Source organism: Sinocyclocheilus grahami, unplaced genomic scaffold (genome assembly GCF_001515645.1).
Source record: "Sinocyclocheilus grahami isolate Dianchi unplaced genomic scaffold, SAMN03320097.WGS_v1.1 scaffold855.1, whole genome shotgun sequence".
NCBI classification, from domain to species: Eukaryota; Metazoa; Chordata; class Actinopteri; order Cypriniformes; family Cyprinidae; genus Sinocyclocheilus; species Sinocyclocheilus grahami.
Window position 1 is genome coordinate 225623 of NW_015506034.1, and position 25676 is coordinate 251298.

General features: G+C 36.9%; 2 protein-coding genes across 3 annotated transcripts; one reads left to right on the forward strand and one right to left on the reverse strand.

Annotated features, from left to right (window-relative positions):
• Nucleotides 1-1338: 1338 nt before the first annotated feature.
• Nucleotides 1339-23451, reverse strand: LOC107563060 (RUN and FYVE domain-containing protein 2-like). Its single transcript, XM_016247843.1, has 19 exons — nucleotides 22924-23451; nucleotides 21097-21270; nucleotides 20537-20654; nucleotides 15403-15504; nucleotides 13580-13703; nucleotides 13424-13491; nucleotides 13254-13319; nucleotides 13039-13108; nucleotides 12847-12948; nucleotides 12004-12120; nucleotides 11732-11899; nucleotides 11556-11653; nucleotides 8878-8997; nucleotides 8632-8761; nucleotides 8353-8447; nucleotides 8219-8267; nucleotides 8007-8087; nucleotides 6786-6925; nucleotides 1339-2044 (listed from the first exon to the last, which is right to left on the reverse strand). Exons 1-19 carry the CDS (start codon nucleotides 23213-23215, stop codon nucleotides 1951-1953), a joined length of 2208 nt encoding a protein of 735 aa, XP_016103329.1. The 5' UTR covers nucleotides 23216-23451; the 3' UTR covers nucleotides 1339-1950.
• Nucleotides 2006-5286, forward strand: LOC107563059 (heterogeneous nuclear ribonucleoprotein H3-like). 2 transcript variants are annotated; one of them, XM_016247842.1, is made up of 6 exons: nucleotides 2006-2079; nucleotides 3161-3351; nucleotides 3959-4164; nucleotides 4266-4401; nucleotides 4513-4569; nucleotides 4660-5286. In XM_016247842.1, exons 2-6 carry the CDS (start codon nucleotides 3195-3197, stop codon nucleotides 4749-4751), a joined length of 648 nt encoding a protein of 215 aa, XP_016103328.1. In that variant the 5' UTR covers nucleotides 2006-2079; nucleotides 3161-3194; the 3' UTR covers nucleotides 4752-5286. The 2 variants fall into 2 exon arrangements, with proteins under 2 accessions (XP_016103328.1, XP_016103327.1); XM_016247841.1 differs by lacking the exon at nucleotides 2006-2079 and adding an exon at nucleotides 2090-2672.
• Nucleotides 23452-25676: the final 2225 nt, after the last annotated feature.

A 25676-nucleotide genomic window follows, 5' to 3' on the forward strand; every position in this document is an offset into this window, starting at 1 on the left:
TGTTCTGACTAGCTTTGTGAAATTATACTACATGCCTGAACGAAGCAAACAGCAGAAGCTCTGGATGAGACGCAGATTCACTCTCAGACAGCAGGAGGCGCTTCTGGAACACCAGATACGGCGTTTCATTGGTTACTACTGTAAACAAAGCAGCACTGCACTGAAACACTGCTTTAATATGAACTATACAGAGACGAGATGAAAAGAAAATACCACGTAAACTTTTCTGAAGACAGTCAGTTAAACACAGTCATATAAACCCCCAAATCAATATTGAGGATTTTCTTCCAATAGTTCGTGCATCATGAACAGTCAGTGATCTGCCTGCTACAGTATTTTTCTCTGTGCGTCCGTCTTCAACGTCTCTGGCCTGTGTTAACAGGCGTTTACAGACTTCAAATTTTCACATAAATGATTTTTTTGGAAAACGATTGCATTGCAACGCAGTTTGTGCAAGTCCAGAACAGAGACAAGTTGCTTGCAATAAGACAAAAAACGGCCGGTTGCGTAAGTTCCAGGGGCAGAAGTTCGGCCATCCTACACACGTGACTGACTGCTCGCTCGCACCAACAGGAGGAGGAAGGTCGTGTTACTCTCTACACTGCACTCAACCTGAGGGATTCCTACACTTTCAGTCTTTGAGGAGACATGAAAAACAGCGCATACTGCAGGAACGGTATAACGGAAAATATTAGTGGTTTTGAAACCGTGACATTTTCAAATCGCAGTATACCTTGAAACCGGTAATCGGCCCATGCCTAATTGCATTGCGTTTATTATAAATGATTTATTCTTTATATTCTATTTTTTTATGCATGTGCCCTTGTAATTAGAAATGCACCAATACTGAAGTTCTCCACCGATAACCGATTATTCAGAATGATATCTGCCGATACCGATAATTTGATTATTCTTTTTTTTATTAAAATCTCTCCTAACTAATGCTGTAAACTATACTGGGAACACTCTCATTTGGTACATTGCTGTTATAGCCTATTAAAGGTTAAAATGAATAACAGAGCTATTATATTCAACTGCTATTTATTTTCAGATATAATTACACTCAAATAAAAACTGAATTGTCTATATACAACTAAATTGCACATAACGTTTTCATAAACAACTGTCTTCATGTCAGATTTGTCAGAGAATGAGCTCCTCTTTAGTGTTTTTTGTAGCTAACTGAGTGGAAGAGACTCATACTCCACGCTGTCGCTTGAACTAAGCCACATTTAAAAGCGTCAAAACAGCATTTATTGTTTGAATTTCGAGACAGAATTTGGAAAAATTAGACTTTGTTTCTTATCACAAGTAACAAAGCACAAAACTCTTTGTGATTATTGGATGGGAGGTGCATTGTTTGGTTTTGAGAGAAAAAAAAAGCATGGATCTGGCAAACCCTGGCTTGAACTACGGGTGATTCATTGGGTCAAATAGAGCCTGCTTTAAAGTTGTGACAGCCCTAGATTCAACACGGTAGATTTTCTTCACACACTGTATAACTTGCAGTCTGACACGTTTTGACCCCATCCTTTTGATTGACAGGATATAATTGGCCCTGATCATTAGCTGTTTTTAATCAATCGGCCGTTGGCCGGTAGTAAAAAAAAATAGCTTTTATTGGCCAATACATTGGTGCATCTCTGCTTGTAATCAAAAACATTAACATCCCCTCCTTGCAACAAAATCTCACATGCCGCAATTAGCAAACGACAATGATCCAGTCCATCACAGTTGTACAAAATCTTGCCCTTTTTTTTTTCTTGTTTGAGAAGTGGCTTTACTCAGATATGCATCTCTAAGAAAGAAAAGATGACTGCAATATCTCTTTCATGCTGATTTTAAATAGCACAAGTTAAAGCACATGATATGTTTGCACATTTGTTTTTGAAAATGTATATTAATTGATTGTCTGCCTCTTGACCCTTCCCACAGTGTTCAAGTCAAACCTTAGTGAGATGGATTGGGTGCTGAAACGCTCCGGTCCCACAGACTATGACAGCAGCAGTGGTTGTATGTTGCGTCTAAGAGGACTGCCGTTCGGCTGCAGTAAAGAAGAAATTGTACAGTTCTTTTCAGGTACATCTGTTGTTTCACTTCAACACCTCCTAGACTTGCAGGTATTGCAAGGACATCTTTTTAAAACTACTGAAAATTTTTTGTGGTTTTTGAATCATGTCAGTTCTTCCTTTTTATGTCTTTATATAGTCAGTCAGATCAAATTGTGAAGGTTTTTCTTTTTATATATTCTTCTAACTGTCATATCAACAGATTATTAAGGATGTTTTGGTTGTATTTAACAATTTATATGTCACCAGCATCACAGAGGCAGCTGTGCTATGATTTCTTGATTAATTGATTTTAATTTCATGGATTTATCCTTTGTGGTTTGCTCTAGGGTTTTTGTCTGACATAGGGAATGATTTTGGCATCATCAGGGCTCATTTGGGGGGGGATGTATTTTCTGCAGATGAGAATGTTGCGGCTCTTTAACATGTCTCCCCATGTGGGGTTATTTGTCCTTGGGTTAAAGGGTTGAAAATCGTGCCAAATGGGATAACATTGCCGATGGACTACCAGGGGAGGAGCACAGGGGAAGCCTTCGTGCAGTTTGCCTCAAAGGAGATAGCAGAAAAGGCTCTGGGGAAACACAAGGAAAGAATAGGGCACAGGTGGGGCTGGCAAGACTGGGCTGGGTGCTAATGCTCTCTGCAAATGTGGGGTGGGGGGTCATGCATCTTTCTGCTCTGGAAAAAGATGGTATGATCATGTTATTACACTTGCAATGTTTAATTTTACATAAACATGTGACATGAGGGGACAAAAAATAGGCAGAAATATGGTTTCATGATGTGGTTGGGCAACATACTGCAGAAGCAAAGGAGCCTTTTTATAACAGGCACTATACGATACTTTTAAGATTCTGTTTCTGTCTGAAATTGGCCTTTAGATACAGTTACATTTTATGACTGGGCAGAATTTCAGACACTTGCTACTTCTCCCTCTGGTCAATAACTGACAGTAAATTGTCAGTTATTGTGATGCCATAATGAATTTAGTCAGTAGGCCCCAAATACTGTCTTCCCTAAAATCTTCTTCATTGCTGTTAAACATTTAGCAGCCTGTACGTTTAACATGTTGCATTTAAAAATAAACTCAGGTACATAGAGATATTCAAAAGCAGCCGAAATGAAATGCGTGCATACTACGAAGTACCTCGGAGGATGATGGGACAGAGGCCTAGTCCATATGACAGACCCGTGATGGGACGCGGGAGCTTCTTTGGGTCCAGTCCTGGAAGGGGAGGTGCCGTCCTGGACCAGGTGCGCAGCGGAGGCGCTTACAGTGGCGGTATGCTACTTTAATAGTGCTTAGTAACTTTATTAACGCTTACTGGGTTTTAGTTAATAAGATAGATAGCTAATTAACAAATATGGGGTTGAATGGCTATGTACACTACCGTTCAAAAGTTTGGGCTCAGAAGGATTTTTATTTATTTTTTTAATGGAAATAATACTTTTACACTGCAGGGGTGCATTCAATTGATCAAAAGTGACAGTAAAGATATTTATAATGTTATAAAAGATTTCTATTTGTAAATAAATGCGAATTCATCAAATAATCATTAAAAATATATTACCCTTTCCACAAAAATATTAAGTATTATAGTACAAAATGCAAATCTCTTGAGCAGCAAATCAGCATATTAGAATGATTTCTGAAGGGTCATGTGACACTAAATACTGAAGTAATGGCTACTGAAAATTTTGCTTTAAATAGTAATAATATGTCACAGTATTGCTACTTTTTACAGTATTTTGATCAAATAAATATTGCCTTGGTTAGCATAAGTTTTCCCTAAAAAAAAATAAAAAATCTTACTGATCTCAAACTTTTGAACAGTTCTTTCACTGACAGGAAGTGATCTAAAAGTATTGATTTGTCTCTCCTTCGTAAGGATATGGTGGGTTTGACAACTACAATGGCTTTAACAACTACTGCTTTAGTAACGGCATGTTTGAAGAGCGTGCGCGCGATGATAGAGGAAAAGGAAGAATGGGGGGTCATGGCTACAGCAGCGATTCAAACTCAGGCTTTCACAGTGGCCATTTTGTTCATATGAGGGGCCTACCGTTCCGCGCTACAGAGACAGATATCGCACATGTAAGAAAAACCACAGTGTTGCCACTGCACACATTCTTACAATATTTTGTTTTACAGTAAAGTATTATTGCCTTTGTGTGAGTGTTTGGTTTCTTTTTCAGTTCTTTGCCCCTTTAAATCCTGTGAGGGTGCACATTGATGTAGGACCTAATGGAAAGTCTACAGGAGAGGCAGATGTTGAGTTCAGATTTCACGAAGATGCTGTGTCTGCCATGTCAAAAGACAAGAATCATATGCGTAAGTTGTCTCCATTTCCAAACCTCTGTCTTAGTCAAACTGTACTGCTATCCTAATTTTCTTTTTTTTTTGAGTATCATATTTATCCTTCCACTGACTTCCTCCCTGCAGAGCATCGTTACATTGAGCTTTTCCTGAATTCAACTTCAAGTGGGCCGTCCGAAATGGGTTAGTATGACTGCGTGGATTGTTATTATGTAATAGTTTTGTTGAAGAAGGTGTGAAGACAACATTCAAATCCATGTCTTTTGTTTTGGGGGCATAAAAACACTGCAGGCCGCGGAGGAGGATTCTATGGCAACTCTGGCGGTATGGGCTCTCGAGGAAGTGGACTAAGGGGGATGTATTGAGGATGCTTAAAATTCATGCACTTTTCAACCCAAAGTTGGAACTTCCAGCATGGAAGATCTTTTTATATGAATATGTTTTCACATGTTCCTATGAAATATGCCCACAATATTTTCCAGACTCGAAGAAAATTAAATCTAAATTCATATATATAGCTAACATATATATTTGAGCTGTTGCATATAGATTGACCGGCTACTGTACATTTTGCTTAATGAATTTTATATGACATTCTGTGTTAAAGTCTAACTAAAGAGATGCGCTTTGTATGTATTTTGACTCAAAAATGAGTGTGAATAGCTTGAAGCTCAAGTTGCGTGTGAGACTGCACTTTCGTTTTCTTTCCCAAAGCAATAACATCATTTTGGATGTTTACCTGTTTTTGCTGCTCATTTCAATTTCTAATTGAAACCGGTGACATTTACACATCCATGGAATAAAACCTTTTATGGATATATTTTATTTTTGACCTAAGAATGTTCATTGATGACAACTGTAATGTAAGAATAAAGTGTGATATCTTGCTTTTGGTCAAAGCTAGATGAAACATTTGGCATCAGTCCATTCATATATTGTTTTTTTTAATACACCGGAAGATTTGTGTAGCCTTGAGTTTCGTTCATTACCGTTTAAAACTTGAGGATCAGTAGGATTTAAAAAATGTTTTGGCTGCATTTTATTTGATCAAAAATACTATAAAACGGTAATGTTATGAAATAACAATTTAAATATTGTTACAGTTTAAATAATAAAACGTATTTTAAATGGATTTATTCCTGTGATGGCAAAGCTGAATTTTTAGCAGCCATTACTTCAGTCTTCAGTGTCACATGATCCTTCAGAAACCATTCTAATATTCTTATGTGCTCAAGAAGCATTTCTTGTTTTTATGAATGTTGAAAACAGTTGCGCTGCCCAACATTCAATCTTCCACATGCATTCTGTCATCTGATATATCTCATATATATATATATATAAAAAGCAGGAAAAATGAAATCTTTCCTGATTTTTATAAAGTAACCTTACTATTAACTTTTACCGTATATTTAAAATTTTATATTATCTAGATGAACGATTACTGGACTGAAGCAACTTAGGTTTACTTAGAAGAGTTACGTGTTTGCTGAATAAAACAATTTCTTTCAAAACAAATCTTACTGACCCCAAACCTTTGAACGATAGTGTGCGTGTACTGCGACACCTAAATGCTAAAATCCATCACTCGAGAAGTGGAACTATAATCAACTTTAGTGGTTTAAGGCTATGTATAGTTTCATACATAAAATTTAAGTTAACAGCTGTATTTCGAGTAATTATCCAGACAAACGGTAGCACAAATACTCAAAATGTGTAGTGTTCCAGTTCTGTACCAAGGTAAATCTGCAATTGTGAAATAATACCGTTTGCAGACAAGAAACCTGAACACCATATTCAGAACATTATTTCTGTGCTTTTTGAAGTGAATCCACCTCTCTGACAACAATTTACTTGCATATACATACCGTTTTTGCCCATCTAGATTCAGGGAAACATTTCAAATCCTTATTTGTCAGTTTGGCTTGTTATACAGGCACATATGAATGTAAGGTTATGTATTTCAACTGAATTTGAAATGTAATTGCTCAAGAAAAGATATCCCTTTAAGTAACTGCCTTTGCTTACTTTTGAATCTTGAGGAATGAAACCTGTTCACCCTTATATATCTAAAGTATACAATGCATGGGAGTGTTGTACTAGTACTGTATAAATAATCTAAATCAGTCTACTTGCAGCCCAGATGGAGGCACTCAGTCATTAATCCATTTGTAAACTCATTTCTTTCATTGCACACTCTGTGACAAACACTGCATTGGCCATCTGCACAAGTGCCATTAAGTCTTCTGAGGCAACAGGCTTTATCCTATGTAAATTGTAAACTTCAAACACAGAGAAACGGGTGCATCCATTTTGGTCACTCTGACGATGCGGGACAGCACAGGCTGCGAGTTAAAGCTGATTTTGGCCCTTGTTACGATGTGCTGTCATTTCTATCTTACGTGGCATTGGAGGAGCAGCGCTGGAGGAGCAGAGCGTGGCAGGTGTCGCAGACTCTCACGGGTTTGGGTGAAGCAGGGAGCGGCAGCTCATTATCCGAGCAGGCATTGCAGAAGATCTCTCCACAGTTCCTGCAGTGGTGCTGTTCAAACAAAGACAAGCAAGAGAGCTTTCAAGATGCTTGGCATGGATGCAGATATGAATGTCGGTTTGCAGTTAATTTTATGAGAAGGGGCGGGGTTTAGGCAGATTAAATCGGTGTCCCAATTCAGGGCTGCATCCTTAGAAGTCCACAAAGATCGAACTGAATGTTGTTAAATGGAAAATTCTAGCCTACAGAAGATTGTTCTTGTCGCCTAGCAACTGACCGCTGCATTTACTAGAGGACTTTTATGAAAGTAATATTCAACTGTCTGAAAACAAACCAGGGTTCACAACCGGTCTAAATATGTTTACCTTGGTCCATTATATACTTAAAAAAAAAGAATAAACTACCAATAAAATCACATCTTGGTAAGATATGTCAACATTTTAACCGCTTTAAAAAATTATTATTTTTTTTTTTTACATTTGTATCATTAGATACTTGAGCAAGTTAACACCAAATATTAACATTTAAAAAAAGTGTTGTAATCTGCCATTTTGAAAGTCCTGTCATCTGTCTAGGCCAGGCCGTGTTGCATCCTTTGTAGATCGGGAAATAAAGGACTTAATTCAAGGTCGCATTTGAGACTTTGAAATGGGACAGCTTTGTCGCACCACTGTGACGCATTCTGTCTTGGAATGCTGCTTTCGAAGGATGCAGCCTCTGAATTGGAACACAGCTTAAATGTCTGGAGAGGTCTGGCATACGTCACCAGAAAGAAGTATGTCGTTTCACTGGAGGATCGAGTAATGACATTTTAATTAAATATTGGGATGTCCCAAAAAAATTAAACATGTATGGATGATAGATCCTTCACAGTAAGATCAATAACATGCATTTAGAAAAGTTTTCATTTCATGCCGACTTCAACAGTACAGAGCACCACTTGCCAACTCAGTCTTTTATTCAGGCGTCATCTAATCCTCATTTGGAAATGTTTTCAAGTCTTAAATCCAGTACGGTCTTTGTGCCAGTGAATTTCTTTATTTAGAGCAGTTGAATTTGTGTGGATGTGTGAGATTGGACAGCAAGCTGTGATAGAGACAGATGTATTACAGCGTAGCAATTTGGTTCTGACCTTTCTCCTGGAGATTGAAAATTCCTTCTCACAAAGCTTGCAATGCGTAGCATCTTTGTCCTTCAGCCAAACCTGTCCACCCTGAAATCAATTGTTTATTAATATGAACAAGTTAAATTACTCTTACAAAAAAATATATACTGTATATCATGGTACATGTCCACAAACATGTTCCAGGTACTTTTTTGTTGATCTCAAACAATGTTTCAAACCTGAAGTGCCTTGTTGGCTTCCTTTATATCTTCGATTTTCAACTTTGACCTAAACAAGAAAAATGTGTGTATCAGTAAAAGAATAACATGATTTGAAGGCTTCCAAATGTCACTTATATATAAATCCTACATACTCGCTGAGTTTGCAGCCCAGCTCCTCCAGCGCCTGTTCCTGCTCTTCACAAACTCCCTTCAGCTGCGTATTCTCATCCTGCAACCTGTGAAACTCCTGATAAGACACAAGGGCACGTCAGAGCCCAAGACAGGATGTTTGCATTCAGCACAACGAAAACATCCATGAAGAAGCCGTTTAAATGACACAAACACCTTAATCCTCATACAGATGTATTGTGGACTTAATGGTTATTATATTTCTCTCCCTCGCCATTGTTGAGATGAGAAACTCATCTTACTTTTTTGAGTCCGTTGATTTGCTGTGCTTCAGCAGTAAGTTGTGCGATGGTCTCTCGTTCTCTTTCTAATTCATTCTGTAACGTCTGCCGCCAGTCCCTCTCTATTTTCATGTCTGTTTCCAGCTGCATCCTAAACAAGAAGTGTCAATTAAAATCTACTTCCTATTTTCCACACCAGCATAAATGGGACATTGTGATACAAATTTTAAAATTCGAATTCTCTTCCATAGCCGTTGCAAAACTTACATTTGTTTCTCTCTCTGGGCAATCTGCTTTTGGAGACTGTCAGCTTTGTTTGTGAAGTCCTGCTTGAATTTGCGCACCCCGTCTTCGGCACCGGCACGTTCCCTCTCGGCATCCTGCAATCTGGTGTAATTCAAACCAACTGGGTAAAACTACGGCTCTGAATGGAATGGAATGGGCGGGAATGTATTGGAACAAATGGGAAACAAAATAAAAAGATGGCCATAATTCAACAGCCACAATAGAGCGGGAACAAATACAGAGCCGGAAAAGCAAGAAAGTTGAAAAGAGTTGGCAATTTCATAAGTGTCGAGGTTACTTTGATTTTCTAACGTTTTTTGACAAATAATTCACAGAGTAAACACTGACGAGTAGTTGAAAACATCAAATTTATTGAAGTCTGTGATAAAAGACAACATCATATTTGTGGTTTCTTTGACTGTTAAACGTTACAGGTAAATATTTACGCTAGAGAACCACAAGAAAGATTTGCTCACTAAATAGTATGTGGAAAAACAGTAACTACCATCAAATAAAACTTAAAAGGGGGCTAGTGAAGAATGATCAACTCATCACTTTTAAAGTCCCCCTGTAGTGAAAATCTATGTTGTTTATTTGTCTATGTGGTGTTTTTAATATGCTTTTAGACAAACCATGTGCCAATCTATTAATCAACACCATTGTGTGTATTTTCTCCTTAAAACTGTAGTATCCCAAAGGCTGACCCAGAAATATGGTTTGAAACAGCCCTTGGTTTGCTACGTCACAAACCAATAACCAATCACGTCAAGGGATCGATTCCTATCACTAGCATGCAAAATATACCAATACCAGCACAAAACCAAAAATAAATCACAGCAAAAAACCCATGAGGCTGTGGTTTAATGTGAATTTAGAACCGCTAACTTGCATTATAACCCGTGGCAACAGTGTAAAAGTAGCCCGGAGACTTCACGGGCGCGAATTAACAATCACAAACGGCTGCATTTGAGTCTTCAAGGTATTTTAGGACACAACATCGTCAAGTAAGTAACTTTAACGAATGTTACAGTATTCACTGTAGTTGTCCGCTAGTAAAAACATAGTTTTGTCAGTCATTATCCGTGTATGCCATTGTTTTGCGGTTACTGTTCAGTGGATCAGGAGGCGCTGGCTCGTGTGACTGAGTGGAGGCGGGACTAATTTACATATTCATAGATCCGCGTATAGTAAATGAGGCAAGGGTGTAGAGTTACATTCAAGCTATTTTAAGGCATGAGAAAATTATTTTCACAAGAAAAAACATTTAAATATGTCATTTTGATGATCAAAGATAAGTTTTAAGGGATAAAATATTTGACTACAGGGGGACTTTAAGAACAGTGCATATGGCCACACAACTAGTGTTAAGTAACAAACAGCAAATCTATCTTAATATCAGAAGGAAATATCTTTGACAAGTTTGTATTGGTGCTCGGTGTCTGTGCTAGCACATTTTACAAATGACATGGCAAGAGTTCTTGTCTGGCTGAGTAGGTCTTTGTCACTATTTGTTGATCGAGGAAAAACATGGAATTAGAGGAAAGGAGAAGATGAGAAAAAAAGAAATGAAAAGGGGAACAAAAAGGGAAAGAGGATGTAAATATCAGTGAATTTCAAATTCATCCCAAAGCTTTAAGAACTTGTTAAGCAGTGCAGTCATAAAACATCAGAAATACAATGGCGGTAAATCAACAGAAGAAAGGGAAGGATGATTCATGTGGACATGACAGCACTACGTCACCACAAGAAAATAACACAAATGCTGAAGGATGAGCGGTCAGATGAGAGAAAGCCATTCAATGCGCCTTCAGAATACAAGCGTGCAAAGTCCTTTGCATGCTATCAGGTATCTGACACTTCTAGACCCTCTGAAAACTGATTCTACTGATGAAACAAAAGCACTGATGGTTTGGACACCATCAACACACACTAATTTGATTTAGGCTGTAAAAGCAGATATCATATCCTGAAATGCATTTACACTGGTACACTAGCGTTCAAAATTTGGGGGTCGGTAAGATTTTTCCATTTCTCTTGCATTTATTAGTTCAAAAATACAGTAAAAACAGTAATATTGTCAGATATTATTACTATTAAAAATAACTTTTTATATTGTCATTTTATGATGTATTTTATTCCCGTGAAGGCAAAGCTGAATTTTCAGCAAACATTACTCCAGTCTTCATCCTTCAGAAATCATTCCTGATTTTTTTTTTTTTTCAGGATTCTTTAAGTAGAAAGTTCAAAAGAGCAGCACTCTTATAATGTTAACTCTTTTGTAACATTATAATTGTCTTTCACTTTTGATTATGTTAATGTGCCCTTGCTTAAAAAATAATAATAATAAAAAAACCTCACTGACCTCAAACATTTGAATAGTAGTATATATGCAACTTTCTGCAAACAAAAATCTGAATTTCTCTGAACTGAGCAAAACCTTACTTAAACATTTGAACCGGTCAAAAATGTTTTGAAAAGATTATATATTCATCATATAATACAAGGTTAAAAATCAGGCTAAAGTAAATATTCTAATTATATTCAAATAAACAATTGAAACACTCGAAAACGACTGAAAATGTTCTGAATGCACTTCAGGAGTATGATGACTAAACGTTATGCTCGACATGATTCTAAATAAATTAGGAACTGCTTCTCACCTTTGTTCTAGTTGTTTCATAGTCGCCGTTATCTGATTAGTCTTCTCCTCCAACCGTGCGATCATGTCATTTTTTTGTCTCATGCTGTCATCTGAAGACTGTTGATGATTAAATAGTTTGATTACAACATATTTTAACCACAAATTGTGAAGAACACCTAACAAAAGATGTTTTACCTGCATTTTTTGGTACATCTCCACATTGATGGATTTAACGTCATCTAATTGGTGCCGAAGTCCAATCAGAGTGTCTTGTTTTTCATGGATGTCCTTTTCTAACAGTTTCATGGCCATTTCCATCTCCTGCTTCATGCTCACCTGCACAACCAGTTCGTTCTCCACGTCCTTGAGCACAGATACATTAAAAAACAGGTTTGACCTCTTTTAAATGCCAGGGTGCCACTGCACCATCTGAATAGCTGGTTCCTTTTTTATATGTAAACACAGACCTGCCTGAGTTGACATTCCTCTTTGAGTTGGCGTCTTGCCTCATTGTACATTTCATCCAGGCCCTGCCTTGACTGCTTGTACGTGTTAAGCTCACAGTTCAAATCTCCTTCTGCAATCTGAATAGAGTACAGTGTATGTACAGTATACAGCAATTATAATGTATACTGAATATTGTATTTGGCTTGAACATTGCTTTATGAAATCTTCTACAATTATTATCGTGTAAAACTAGGGTTCAGAAAGCAAAGGGGTGTTGGGGAAAAAGTACAGAGAAAGTTTTTTAAACTATTTAATATTTTACAGATCACATTTTTCACACATAATATTTTTATTGCTTTAAACATAAATGGATTATAAAAACTGGCAGAAAGTTCTTCAAAGACACTTGTACATTTCATCCAGGCCCTGCCTTGACTGCTTGTACGTGTTAAGCTCACAGTTCAAATCTCCTTCTGCAATCTGAATAGAGTACAGTGTATGTACAGTATACAGCAATTATAATGTATACTGAATATTGTATTTGGCTTGAACATTGCTTTATGAAATCTTCTACAATTATTATCGTGTAAAACTAGGGTTCAGAAAGCAAAGGGGTGTTGGGGAAAAAGTACAGAGAAAGTTTTTTAAACTATTTAATATTTTACAGATCACATTTTTCACACATAATATTTTTATTGCTTTAAACATAAATGGATTATAAAAACTGGCAGAAAGTTCTTCAAGGACACATAATATAATGTTCATAAGAACTATATAATAAGTTTGTGTACATTAACTACTATCTGCCTTTCTGAATGATGTATGTTGTATATAAACACATGAATAAAAACACTCAACAATACCTCAAGACGCTGTTGTGCTTTCATAAGAATGACTGAATTTTCTGTTCTGAGTTGGTGGTTCTCTTCCTGTAATTTAATTATATTGTTTTTTGCTATTGCCAACTGCAATAAAAAAAAAGATGACAGCAACAAGTTAGTATAGAATATTGCTATTACGCAGATGAGACTTATTCTTCTGAAATCAAACAGTACCTCTTCGATGAGTTTGGAGTTGGATTTTTCTAAGGACTCCACACGTCCCTGCAAGCCTTGAACTGTAGAACTTTGACCAAGACAAAGTTTTAGATAAAATTCATAAACGCTCATATCAAAGTTTTAAAGGGCTTTGGTAGATTAATCTGTTTTTAAAAGCCACAATCACTCATCCTAAATATATCACAAAAGCTTTAGAAAGAGCATGAACTTACTTCAGCTGCCTATTTAATTCTTCAACATAGTTCTTCTGATCCAAAATAGCTGAAATTTGTCCATTTCTATTCAAAACATATTCATGATGGTGGTTATTCGAACAGCATAATACATCAAGGTAATTATAGTGATTTAATGTAATCAATTATTGTCCAAGTCTACTTTCTACCTTTCTTCACTTCTGTAGTCATCATCAATATCATTTTTCAAGTACATGGAGAAGTCTATTACACCAACCTGTAGATTCCAATACAAGGCATTAATATTTCTCAGACAGAAGCTAGACAGCAGGTTATTAACAATGGCCAAGACACAACGCTCATACTTGTGTATCGAGGTCCTCGCCCTTCACACATAAGTTGGCATCTATGACGTTAAGTCCCACCAGGAGACCAACGATGACGGCTCCCTCCTCCTCCAGCATCACTGCCGAGTTCTCATAGAACTCACTGCAAATGCACACACACACAAATGCGTTGACATTTATCATTGGTTTAGGTGTATCAAAACCAAAAATATAAATACTGTAGATATACGGAGAAAGAAAATTGATGCAGCTTAAGGCCCCGAATCCACCAAAGCATTTTTTTCCCAAGGCTAGCATATTTTTTCAATTGTTTTCAATGAGATTGGCGCGTTTTTAAAAAGCCAGGAGCATGCCGAGCGCTGAGTTTCTTTTTCACACAGAGCGCTCGGGCGTTTTTTTCTCGGCACCGAGAGTTGAAGAACGTTCAAGTTTGGGTAAAACGCAGCGTTCATCACTGTCACTTTTTAGTCAGCTGACCAATCACAGTGGAGGAGGGGCGGGACTAATACCAACCAACCGTCACACTCTGCTTGTACTACGACTGAACTGAACAATGAAGAAGTTATTGCTCATCTCCGAGGATTTGTGTCTTTACCAGATGGAATTGCCAGACTACCATATTATTGTTATGAAAAAAAACAAAGGTTTTACATTTTTAACTAATATGTATTCTTTTTATCATAGTCGTAGAGTAGCTAGAAAAAAATCTGACTGTATCGTTCTGATATTTGGGGTCAATACGAAGAACACAAATGTTTTCAACATTGATAATAATTATAAGAAATGTTTCCTATTATTATTATTATTTTATTTATTCATTTAAATTATTAATTCTTTTATATTTATTTTGGGTTTGTTTATGCATGCATATTTATCATCTTTGGAGTTGTTTCTGTAGTTTATTTGAAGCAAAACTCTACAATATTTTAAAGACTTGCTGTTAAATGATTGTATTTCTGTTTCCTTTAGGAAAGCCCATTGTACATTGATCATGTTCATTCTGAATAAACATGTCAACAAAAAGAAAGAAAAGAAAAATAAATGTGTCCTAAGAAATCAGCAAATTAGAATGATTTCTGAAGGACCATGTGACGTTGAAGCCTGCAGTAATGACTGCTGAAAATTCAGCTTTACCATCACAGGAATCAATTACATTTGAAAATATATTACAATTGAAAACATTTCATTTAAATTGCAATAATTACTTCACAATAATACTGTTTTTAATCTTTATCAAATAAATGAAACCTTAGTGCGCATAAGAGACCTCTTTCAAAATCATTTAAAAAGTCTTACTGACATGTAAATGGTAGTGTATATTTTAAATCTCAGGCAGTAGCAGCAGAAATAATTTTTTAGATGGCTACAAGTGATGCACACCCTCTAGCGAGCACTGTTCACTGGACTCTGATGGCCTGAGCAGGAAACACTAGTTTGCTTCAGACTAGGGATGTCAATTTTCGATTATTTTCATGATCACAGCAAAACACACTGTTGCTCACATGAAACATTATTATGTGAGTATTATGACCAGTACTTAATTTGATCCTGCTGGATCCTGTTCCGGAAAATGTCAGATTTTAAATTTTTGCGTTCCGGTAGGCCTATTTGTTTTAAAAAATCCGGCATTTACATGAAGCCCAGAATTAAAAGACTTAATCGACCATCGATAGCTTTAATCGATTGCATCTCTTATCGACAATTAATCGATCATCGATTAATCGCTGAAATCCCTACTTCAGACACATTTTATTACTTCTCTAATAACTAATTATCCACCACAACAGTTGTGACAAAGGAAGAAAGAATGAATTACGGGTACTGGAAGGGAAAATACTAACCCAAGTATATCTTTCCTGGTGATGAGGAGACGTAGGTAATCCGCTAATTTCTTCTGCATCAATGCCAGCCTTAGCCATGCTCTGGCTCTGCCCAGAGGCGTCCTAACAAGCAAATACAGACATATTCAGGTTGATTTAAAAATGATAGATAGATAGATTGAAAGATAAAAAGATAGAGAGAGAGAGAGAGAGAGAGAGAGTGAGAGCGAGTCAGACATAGTGATATGCATAATTCTGGAAATAGACTTTACGTGCAGTTGCAAGTTTCAGTTTTGTCAGGGAAATAGAACTGAAATTTGCACTTCCCTATTCTGAATGTCACATTTCTTAATGCACTGAAGAATGACTGTGAGAAAGCATGTGTATATTTATATATGAGTGGGCTTGATTGCTTGAGTATTTGAAAAAAATTAAACAAAATTGAAGCACTTGAAGCATTGTGTGCAAAGTATTAGCCCCCTAATAGTCGACTAATCGTTAGTCGACCAAAATTTTATTAGTCGCTTGGTCACAGAAAACCCCCACCCCCGACAGGCGACGTCACGCAGTCTGTGACTAACGTTAACGGCTAGTCTACGGTAATACAGTAACAACATCGGGCAGGACATCCAAACACTCGCCTATCATTCATCGACCTCAAATACGGCTTATCATCTGAAATATGTAAGTGTTAGCAACTTTACATGTCCGCTCAATGTAATGTTAACCTAGAGAAATGTGCGATATTCAAGTGTCTGAAGAGTAGCGCTCTCACTGCAGGACAGATGGAGGCGCCGGTGCGCTCACCTGCTCTTAAAATACTGGTCATTTTTGGTCATACAGATAAGAGTAATACATCTTTCGAATCTGTAAAGACTAAGTTTATTTGTGTGCTCTCACAATAAAAACAAATCGCACTTTTGTGAAATAATGAAAGCAAACAGGATGCGCTTTCTGCCGTCTCGGTCTGTGAACTTGAGCGCGAAACACCGTGTATATCTTTACCTTACAGACATAAAAAATATATCTATAGAGAATGAAATGTCTACTTTCAAATGAACTAATTCAAATGGAAAACAAATATTCTCAGATTATGCAATCCGTATGAAACATACATACAGGCGCATCCACTACTGCGGAGTGTCGCGGACTTCATCTCTTAAACTGAGAACAAAGAAAGCACTAGTTTATCAAAATATTAAAATGTTAATGCAGTCTCCTTACTGTTTTTCCCTGACACATTCATAATCATTATTATGCCGGTGTGCTGTGGCAAGCTTTATGTGTGTGCTTGAGCGCTTAGGCTATGTAGGCAATTAAAGGCTCATTATAATGATTTAAATGGTTTATTAATAAACGTGCGATTAGTCGACTAATGCTTAAAATGAACGACTACAAGTCGACCAGAAAAATCCTTAGACGAGGACAGCCCTACAAAGTAATCAATGTAACAGTAAGGCCAAATATTGTGTACTGAACATACTTAAGGCCAGGAAGGTCTCGTACACTGGCTGCGATTTCGCCTGCTTCTGGGCAGAGCTTCTCAACCATCTCCAGAGGCCCCCACAATGACTTGTTGTATCCAAGAAACGATTTCTTCACTGATGGAGATGGAGACAAACGTGTTTGTTAAACAACTCAGGGTCACTGTATGTAATACAGAGTATGCAAACTCTTTGATGAAACACTCAAAATAGTATTCAAATGTTGTTGCAGGACTGGCTCACTGGACAAGAATTTCAGATGATCTGTCATCTGAGAATGATTTTTAAAAAAAAAGCATTTCCTCATTTTATTTTCCTATTAAAAAACATGGCATAACAGTGGTTGCTGTCTGTCTGGTGCCTAAGATTAACTCTAACATAGGACTATAGGAAATATATAAGAGATATTGATAACAGAGAATGTGTAACACCAAATCATTTATTCTACCAAAAAGCAAGCATATAAAAACTTTGAATGATTATGATGTTTTGTATAACAGTTGTGGTTAACAGATGGTTCTCTGTGGCTGGCTGTTTGGTGATGGTTGAACATACTGTACCTTTGAGACCGTGTTTCAGGCAGTGCTCCATGACAACAAAGAACTGTTGCAGAGGCGGATAGTCAGAGTCCAGAGTTCGCCCAAAGCTCAGAGCCGACTCGATCAAGCCTTTGATGCTGAGCTTAGCCATATTAAGCAAGTTTGCTCGTTCCATTGCCATAGGATCTCGAGAGGCTGGAAGACACAAAGCCCACAGACTACTTTATCCAAAAATTATAGCATTATCGCTGAAATCAAGTTCTTACGGTAGAAGAACATGAAAATGAATAAACTCATCACAGCACTTTAACCTCTGGCTGTTTCCTTAGAACTAACATGTGACCACACTTTGCATGGCTGAGTTTAAATTTGAACAAACCCTTAAAGCGCTTTCACTGGTTTTGACTGTACTGTCATTCACCAGTCCTTAACAGCAGATTTTCACTTTTTTGTTTTGTGTTTCAACAACAAATACTGCACAAATTATATACTTATGCGTTTTAAATTATCAGTGATACACTGGACCCTATTTTCACCATCAGGCTAAACAATAATCGTTATGCAAACATATTCAGACAGGCTCAGTCTAGCAAGAATACTGACGCTGTGGTACTCTACTTTCCACTTATGTCGGTTGGTTCCCATTTCCAATTTATTTGGATATTATGTGAATGAGGCCTTTTTCTATCAGACTTCTGGGGTAAATAACTTCATATGTTCTGCATTTCTCCTTTCTTTTCAATAACTATTATTATTATTGAATTGTATGAATGAACTGGTGCTTTGTAATCTAAAAACACCAAGATTTGTTAGATGCACAAATGAATACAAACCAACAAGGCACACTCTTCATGACATCATACCATTATGACATCATGCAGAAAATGTTGTATGGCAAGCCATTTTAACAAATTTCATAAAACTAATATAACTAGTAACTATTTCTGTTACTAACATTTACTAGTAAATATTATTCAGTACATGACTAGTTTATTTTTCAAGTTCACTAGTAACTATTCATTACATACTAGTATTTATTCTTTAGAACTTAGACAGTTTTAATAATGACAAGTGATCACACTTGATTTTTTTTGGTTGTCTTTTGTTATGATTAGTCTGAATGTATAATTTATAGTTCAATTAAAAATCTCACTAGTAAGATTAAAAATGTTACTAATAACAATCGGAACACATAACTATTTGAATAGTCAGAGGTAACTAAACAATATAATAGTAGTATCTCTTACTAGTAAAAATGTAATAGCTAATAGCAATAATAATTATACTGCTATAGGCCTTCTAATCAAAAGCGTACAGTTGATACATAACTGCACAGATCCAAACTGAATTCAATGGCAAAAAAGTGCAATTTGTTACCAGCAATAATGGACTAGCTCAGGGGTGGCGAACGTCGGTCCTGGAGAGCCACAGCCCTGCAGAGTTTTGCTTCAACCCTAATCAAACACACCTGAACAAGCTACTCAAGGTCTGAAGGGTTACTAGGAAGCTACAGGCAGGTGAGTTTTAATTAGGGTTGGAGCTGAACTCTGCAGGGCTGCGGCTCTCCAGGACCGGAGTTCGCCACCCCTGGACTAGCTATGGCACACTATTGGGATGCTGACTAGTGGCAAATGGATATATAATAGTAAAAACAACTGAATGAATAGATGTTAAATCAGAATTGTATATATATTTAACTAGTCATTAAAAATAAGTACTAAAAACAAAACAGATTATAGTTAGTTTTAAGCGATAAATGTTAAAGCGGCTTGCCATACAAGTAGGATCTACATCTGAACAACTGAATCCCGACCTCAGTCACGAGCTTTAATGTTATCCATAACCTACTTAGCAACTTTACATGTCCGCTCAATGTAATGTTAACCTAGAGAAATGTGCGATATTCAAGTGTCTGAAGAGTAGCGCGCTCACTGCAGGACAGATGGAGGCGCCGGTGCGCTCACCTGCTCTTAAAATACTGGTCATTTTTGGTCATACAGATAAGAGTAATACATCTTTCGAATCTGTAAAGACTAAGTTTATTTGTGTGCTCTCACAATAAAAACAAATCGCACTTTTGTGAAATAATGAAAGCAAACAGGATGCGCTTTCTGCCGTCTCGGTCTGTGAACTTGAGCGCGAAACACCGTGTATATCTTTACCTTACAGACATAAAAAATATATCTATAGAGAATGAAATGTCTACTTTCAAATGAACTAATTCAAATGGAAAACAAATATTCTCAGATTATGCAATCCGTATGAAACATACATACAGGCGCATCCACTACTGCGGAGTGTCGCGGACTTCATCTCTTAAACTGAGAACAAAGAAAGCACTAGTTTATCAAAATATTAAAATGTTAATGCAGTCTCCTTACTGTTTTTCCCTGACACATTCATAATCATTATTATGCCGGTGTGCTGTGGCAAGCTTTATGTGTGTGCTTGAGCGCTTAGGCTATGTAGGCAATTAAAGGCTCATTATAATGATTTAAATGGTTTATTAATAAACGTGCGATTAGTCGACTAATGCTTAAAATGAACGACTACAAGTCGACCAGAAAAATCCTTAGACGAGGACAGCCCTACAAAGTAATCAATGTAACAGTAAGGCCAAATATTGTGTACTGAACATACTTAAGGCCAGGAAGGTCTCGTACACTGGCTGCGATTTCGCCTGCTTCTGGGCAGAGCTTCTCAACCATCTCCAGAGGCCCCCACAATGACTTGTTGTATCCAAGAAACGATTTCTTCACTGATGGAGATGGAGACAAACGTGTTTGTTAAACAACTCAGGGTCACTGTATGTAATACAGAGTATGCAAACTCTTTGATGAAACACTCAAAATAGTATTCAAATGTTGTTGCAGGACTGGCTCACTGGACAAGAATTTCAGATGATCTGTCATCTGAGAATGATTTTTAAAAAAAAAGCATTTCCTCATTTTATTTTCCTATTAAAAAACATGGCATAACAGTGGTTGCTGTCTGTCTGGTGCCTAAGATTAACTCTAACATAGGCTGCTTAAAATGAACGACTACAAGTCGACCAGAAAAATCCTTAGACGAGGACAGCCCTACAAAGTAATCAATGTAACAGTAAGGCCAAATATTGTGTACTGAACATACTTAAGGCCAGGAAGGTCTCGTACACTGGCTGCGATTTCGCCTGCTTCTGGGCAGAGCTTCTCAACCATCTCCAGAGGCCCCCACAATGACTTGTTGTATCCAAGAAACGATTTCTTCACTGATGGAGATGGAGACAAACGTGTTTGTTAAACAACTCAGGGTCACTGTATGTAATACAGAGTATGCAAACTCTTTGATGAAACACTCAAAATAGTATTCAAATGTTGTTGCAGGACTGGCTCACTGGACAAGAATTTCAGATGATCTGTCATCTGAGAATGATTTTTAAAAAAAAGCATTTCCTCATTTTATTTTCCTATTAAAAAACATGGCATAACAGTGGTTGCTGTCTGTCTGGTGCCTAAGATTAACACTAACATAGGACTATAGGAAATATATAAGAGATATTGATAACAGAGAATGTGTAACACCAAATCATTTATTCTACCAAAAAGCAAGCATATAAAAACTTTGAATGATTATGATGTTTTGTATAACAGTTGTGGTTAACAGATGGTTCTCTGTGGCTGGCTGTTTGGTGATGGTTGAACATACTGTACCTTTGAGACCGTGTTTCAGGCAGTGCTCCATGACAACAAAGAACTGTTGCAGAGGCGGATAGTCAGAGTCCAGAGTTCGCCCAAAGCTCAGAGCCGACTCGATCAAGCCTTTGATGCTGAGCTTAGCCATATTAAGCAAGTTTGCTCGTTCCATTGCCATAGGATCTCGAGAGGCTGGAAGACACAAAGCCCACAGACTACTTTATCCAAAAATTATAGCATTATCGCTGAAATCAAGTTCTTACGGTAGAAGAACATGAAAATGAATAAACTCATCACAGCACTTTAACCTCTGGCTGTTTCCTTAGAACTAACATGTGACCACACTTTGCATGGCTGAGTTTAAATTTGAACAAACCCTTAAAGCGCTTTCACTGGTTTTGACTGTACTGTCATTCACCAGTCCTTAACAGCAGATTTTCACTTTTTTGTTTTGTGTTTCAACAACAAATACTGCACAAATTATATACTTATGCGTTTTAAATTATCAGTGATACACTGGACCCTATTTTCACCATCAGGCTAAACAATAATCGTTATGCAAACATATTCAGACAGGCTCAGTCTAGCAAGAATACTGACACTGTGGTACTCTACTTTCCACTTATGTCGGTTGGTTCCCATTTCCAATTTATTTGGATATTATGTGAATGAGGCCTTTTTCTATCAGACTTCTGGGGTAAATAACTTCATATGTTCTGCATTTCTCCTTTCTTTTCAATAACTATTATTATTATTGAATTGTATGAATGAACTGGAGCTTTGTAATCTAAAAACACCAAGATTTGTTAGATGCACAAATGAATACAAACCAACAAGGCACACTCTTCATGACATCATACCATTATGACATCATGCAGAAAATGTTGTATGGCAAGCCATTTTAACAAATTTCATAAAACTAATATAACTAGTAACTATTTCTGTTACTAACATTTACTAGTAAATATTATTCAGTACATGACTAGTATATTTTTCAAGTTCACTAGTAACTATTCATTACATACTAGTATTTATTCTTTAGAACTTAGACAGTTTTAATAATGACAAGTGATCACACTTGATTTTTTTTGGTTGTCTTTTGTTATGATTAGTCTGAATGTATAATTTATAGTTCAATTAAAAATCTCACTAGTAAGATTAAAAATGTTACTAATAACAATCGGATCACATAACTATTTGAATAGTCAGAGGTAACTAAACAATATAATAGTAGTATCTCTTACTAGTAAAAATGTAATAGCTAATAGCAATAATAATTATACTGCTATAGGCCTTCTAATCAAAAGCGTACAGTTGATACATAACTGCACAGATCCAAACTGAATTCAATGGCAAAAAAGTGCAATTTGTTACCAGCAATAATGGACTAGCTCAGGGGTGGCGAACGTCGGTCCTGGAGAGCCACAGCCCTGCAGAGTTTTGCTTCAACCCTAATCAAACACACCTGAACAAGCTACTCAAGGTCTGAAGGGTTACTAGGAAGCTACAGGCAGGTGAGTTTTAATTAGGGTTGGAGCTGAACTCTGCAGGGCTGCGGCTCTCCAGGACCGGAGTTCGCCACCCCTGGACTAGCTATGGCACACTATTGGGATGCTGACTAGTGGCAAATGGATATATAATAGTAAAAACAACTGAATGAATAGATGTTAAATCAGAATTGTATATATATTTAACTAGTCATTAAAAATAAGTACTAAAAACAAAACAGATTATAGTTAGTTTTAAGCGATAAATGTTAAAGCGGCTTGCCATACAAGTAGGATCTACATCTGAACAACTGAATCCCGACCTCAGTCACGAGCTTTAATGTTATCCATAACCTACCCTTGGCACCCCATTCTTCGGGAAAAGGCGACGTTTTTGGCTCTGTCACTTTGGGCAAAACGTGAATGCCACCGGAGAAGGTTTCTGACGCTTTTCTGGCTAACGCGAATATGGGCGCCTGCCATCTCCCGTCTCCAGATTTCATGGCAGCGCTGCTCGCTTTCTCAGCGGCCGATTTATCCTCCTGCAATCTGAGGATACCGAACACTTGCGCTCTCTCTTTGTTGCTCTCTGCTTCTGCCAACACAAGGTCCTGTTCTGCAGGTGTCGCCATCGTTAACGAGAATATCATACAGTTTATGATAACGCTTCACCTAACCACCACGGCGGTGATGTGTTGAGCGGCATTGATAAACAGTTAACGACGTAATTCAAGCGCTTTCCCTAGTGACGGTCTCTGTCAACGCCCCTAAGGCGACGTATGATTTCCATTCATATGATCATGGTATCTTTTGAGAACAAACTGCTAGATTGTAGATTTGTTTACACCCGAGCACTCCTGCACGATCCGTCTGCAGCAAAGGGGTGGTGTCATAACGATAAAAAGACGTAATTCAGTGGAAGAGTATGGATATACTACCCTCTACTGCTTGTTCACATAAAATAATGATTATACACTACTGTTTAAAGAAAGTAGTACTTTTATTCAGCAAGGAAGCATTAAACTGATCAAAACTGACAATAACGTATTTAACATAGTTACACAAAAAATGCTATTTCAAATAAATGCTGTTAATTTGAACTTTCTAGATGTATCACGGTTTACACACACACACACACAGGTTTGTTTTTGTGAAAAGTGGGGACATCTCATAGGCGTAATGGTTTTTATACTGTACAGACCGTATATTCTATTGCCCTACACCAACCCTACCCCTAAACCTACCCCTTACAGGAGACTTTGTGCTATTTCAGATTTTCAGTACACTCCATTCTGTGTGATTTATAAGCGGTTTGAAAAGTGGGGACATGGGGTAATGTCCCGAAAAGTCACCTTCTCCTTGTAATACCAGTCATACCTTTGTCATTATACAAATGTATGTCCTCATTTGTCACAAAAACGCACACACACACACACACACACACACACACACACACACACAAGCAGCAACACAAGCAGCATAACTGTAATTACTGATAACAATAAGAAATATATTTTTAGCACCAAACCAGCATATTTCATATTAGTTTTTACCGTATTTTACAGTTTTATACTGTATTGCTCGGGGATGAATGCAGCCGGGGTGAGCATAATAGACTAAAAAAAATATATATATACCAACCCCAAACTTGTAAACTGTAGTGGAGGGTATTTCCACAAGGGTAATACCATGTGTTCAACAAGGTTTTTTTTCCTGCATTTGGACATTTAGATTTGTCACAATGAAACTGCAAAGGGGGAAATTCTCAGGTTTGCCTTATACAAACAAATCTGATCTCGTACTTATACAAACCTATATTTGGTCTTTCTTTAAATAAATAAAATGAATAAAATGCCATGATTTTATTCAGTGGCTTCCATGAAATTCAGTACTAAAATCAGTTAGTTAAATATATATATATATATATATATATATATATATATATATAGTATTTATAGAGTTTTAGCCTTTAGTTTTAATTACTTTTTCTTATTTGTAAGTCGCTTTGGATAAAAGCGTCTGCTAAATGACTAAAAGTAAAGTAAAGTAAAAGTAAAATCACTCTCCTTCTGTGCCTTATCTTTAACCAGAAGATGGCAGTGTCCTCCAAGAAGAGTAAAAAAAAATCTAAATCTGTATTCATTTGGTTTTACACTACTTCTATTAGATTAGATCTTGCAATAATACTTTATTATTATTATTAATCAAGTGAAGTGGTCTTTCCACAATTAAACTGTGTGTCTAAGACACATCTTAGAATTTCTTATTTCTGATTTGAAGCAGGAAAGGTCACAGACAGGCAGTATGAATCACAAAATCATCATTCATTAATCATTAATAATCATTAATTAATCTCCATCACGACATTACTTTGATTACTTCAACTACTTCTTCGGTCTTCAATTTAAAATAATCTTTCACTTCAGACTTGAAGTTTTCCCGAGTGGATTTCACATTTGTGATCCTCCTGATAGCATGAAGCTAAACAATGTTGTGATGAGAGGGCAAGTGGCAGTAAAGAGCTTTCATCTGATCCATTGTCTTAAAGTGCTCTGCATTAAACTTCAAAACTTGTAGGACTCCAAACGTGTGTAGGGTTCTTTGAATGGATTCATTCATGCCTTTCATTCAAACAAACAAATCTTCAGCCTTTGCATATAAAACCTGTAACACTGAGTGTGATATGTGGCAGTGGGCCTATTTAAATATGCTCACTGTCCAGTAGATATAACCAGCCCAAAATAATAGCCATAGTTTGTAGTTCCATGGCACTCATTCACTATGAAGTAATCTAATATGCTTTTTAATCTTGGGTGGCTTCCAACAGTTCCAAAGACCTCCAGCATAACCAATCAAAGAATTGCATTTTTCACAATTCTGCATGATTTTTAATAAACAGTGGGTTTATTTAGTTACATCAACAACATTTTAAATTGAATGCCAGGTATGTACAGTATCACTCTTAAAAATAAAGGTTCTTTGGCCTTGATTGTTCCATGAAGAATCTTTTACAGCTTTTCCATTACACAATGGAAAAGGTTCTTTAGATTTTTTAAATGTTCTTCACACTAAGAAAACAATTGTTCTTTTAATGTGTCTTCACTGTAAGGC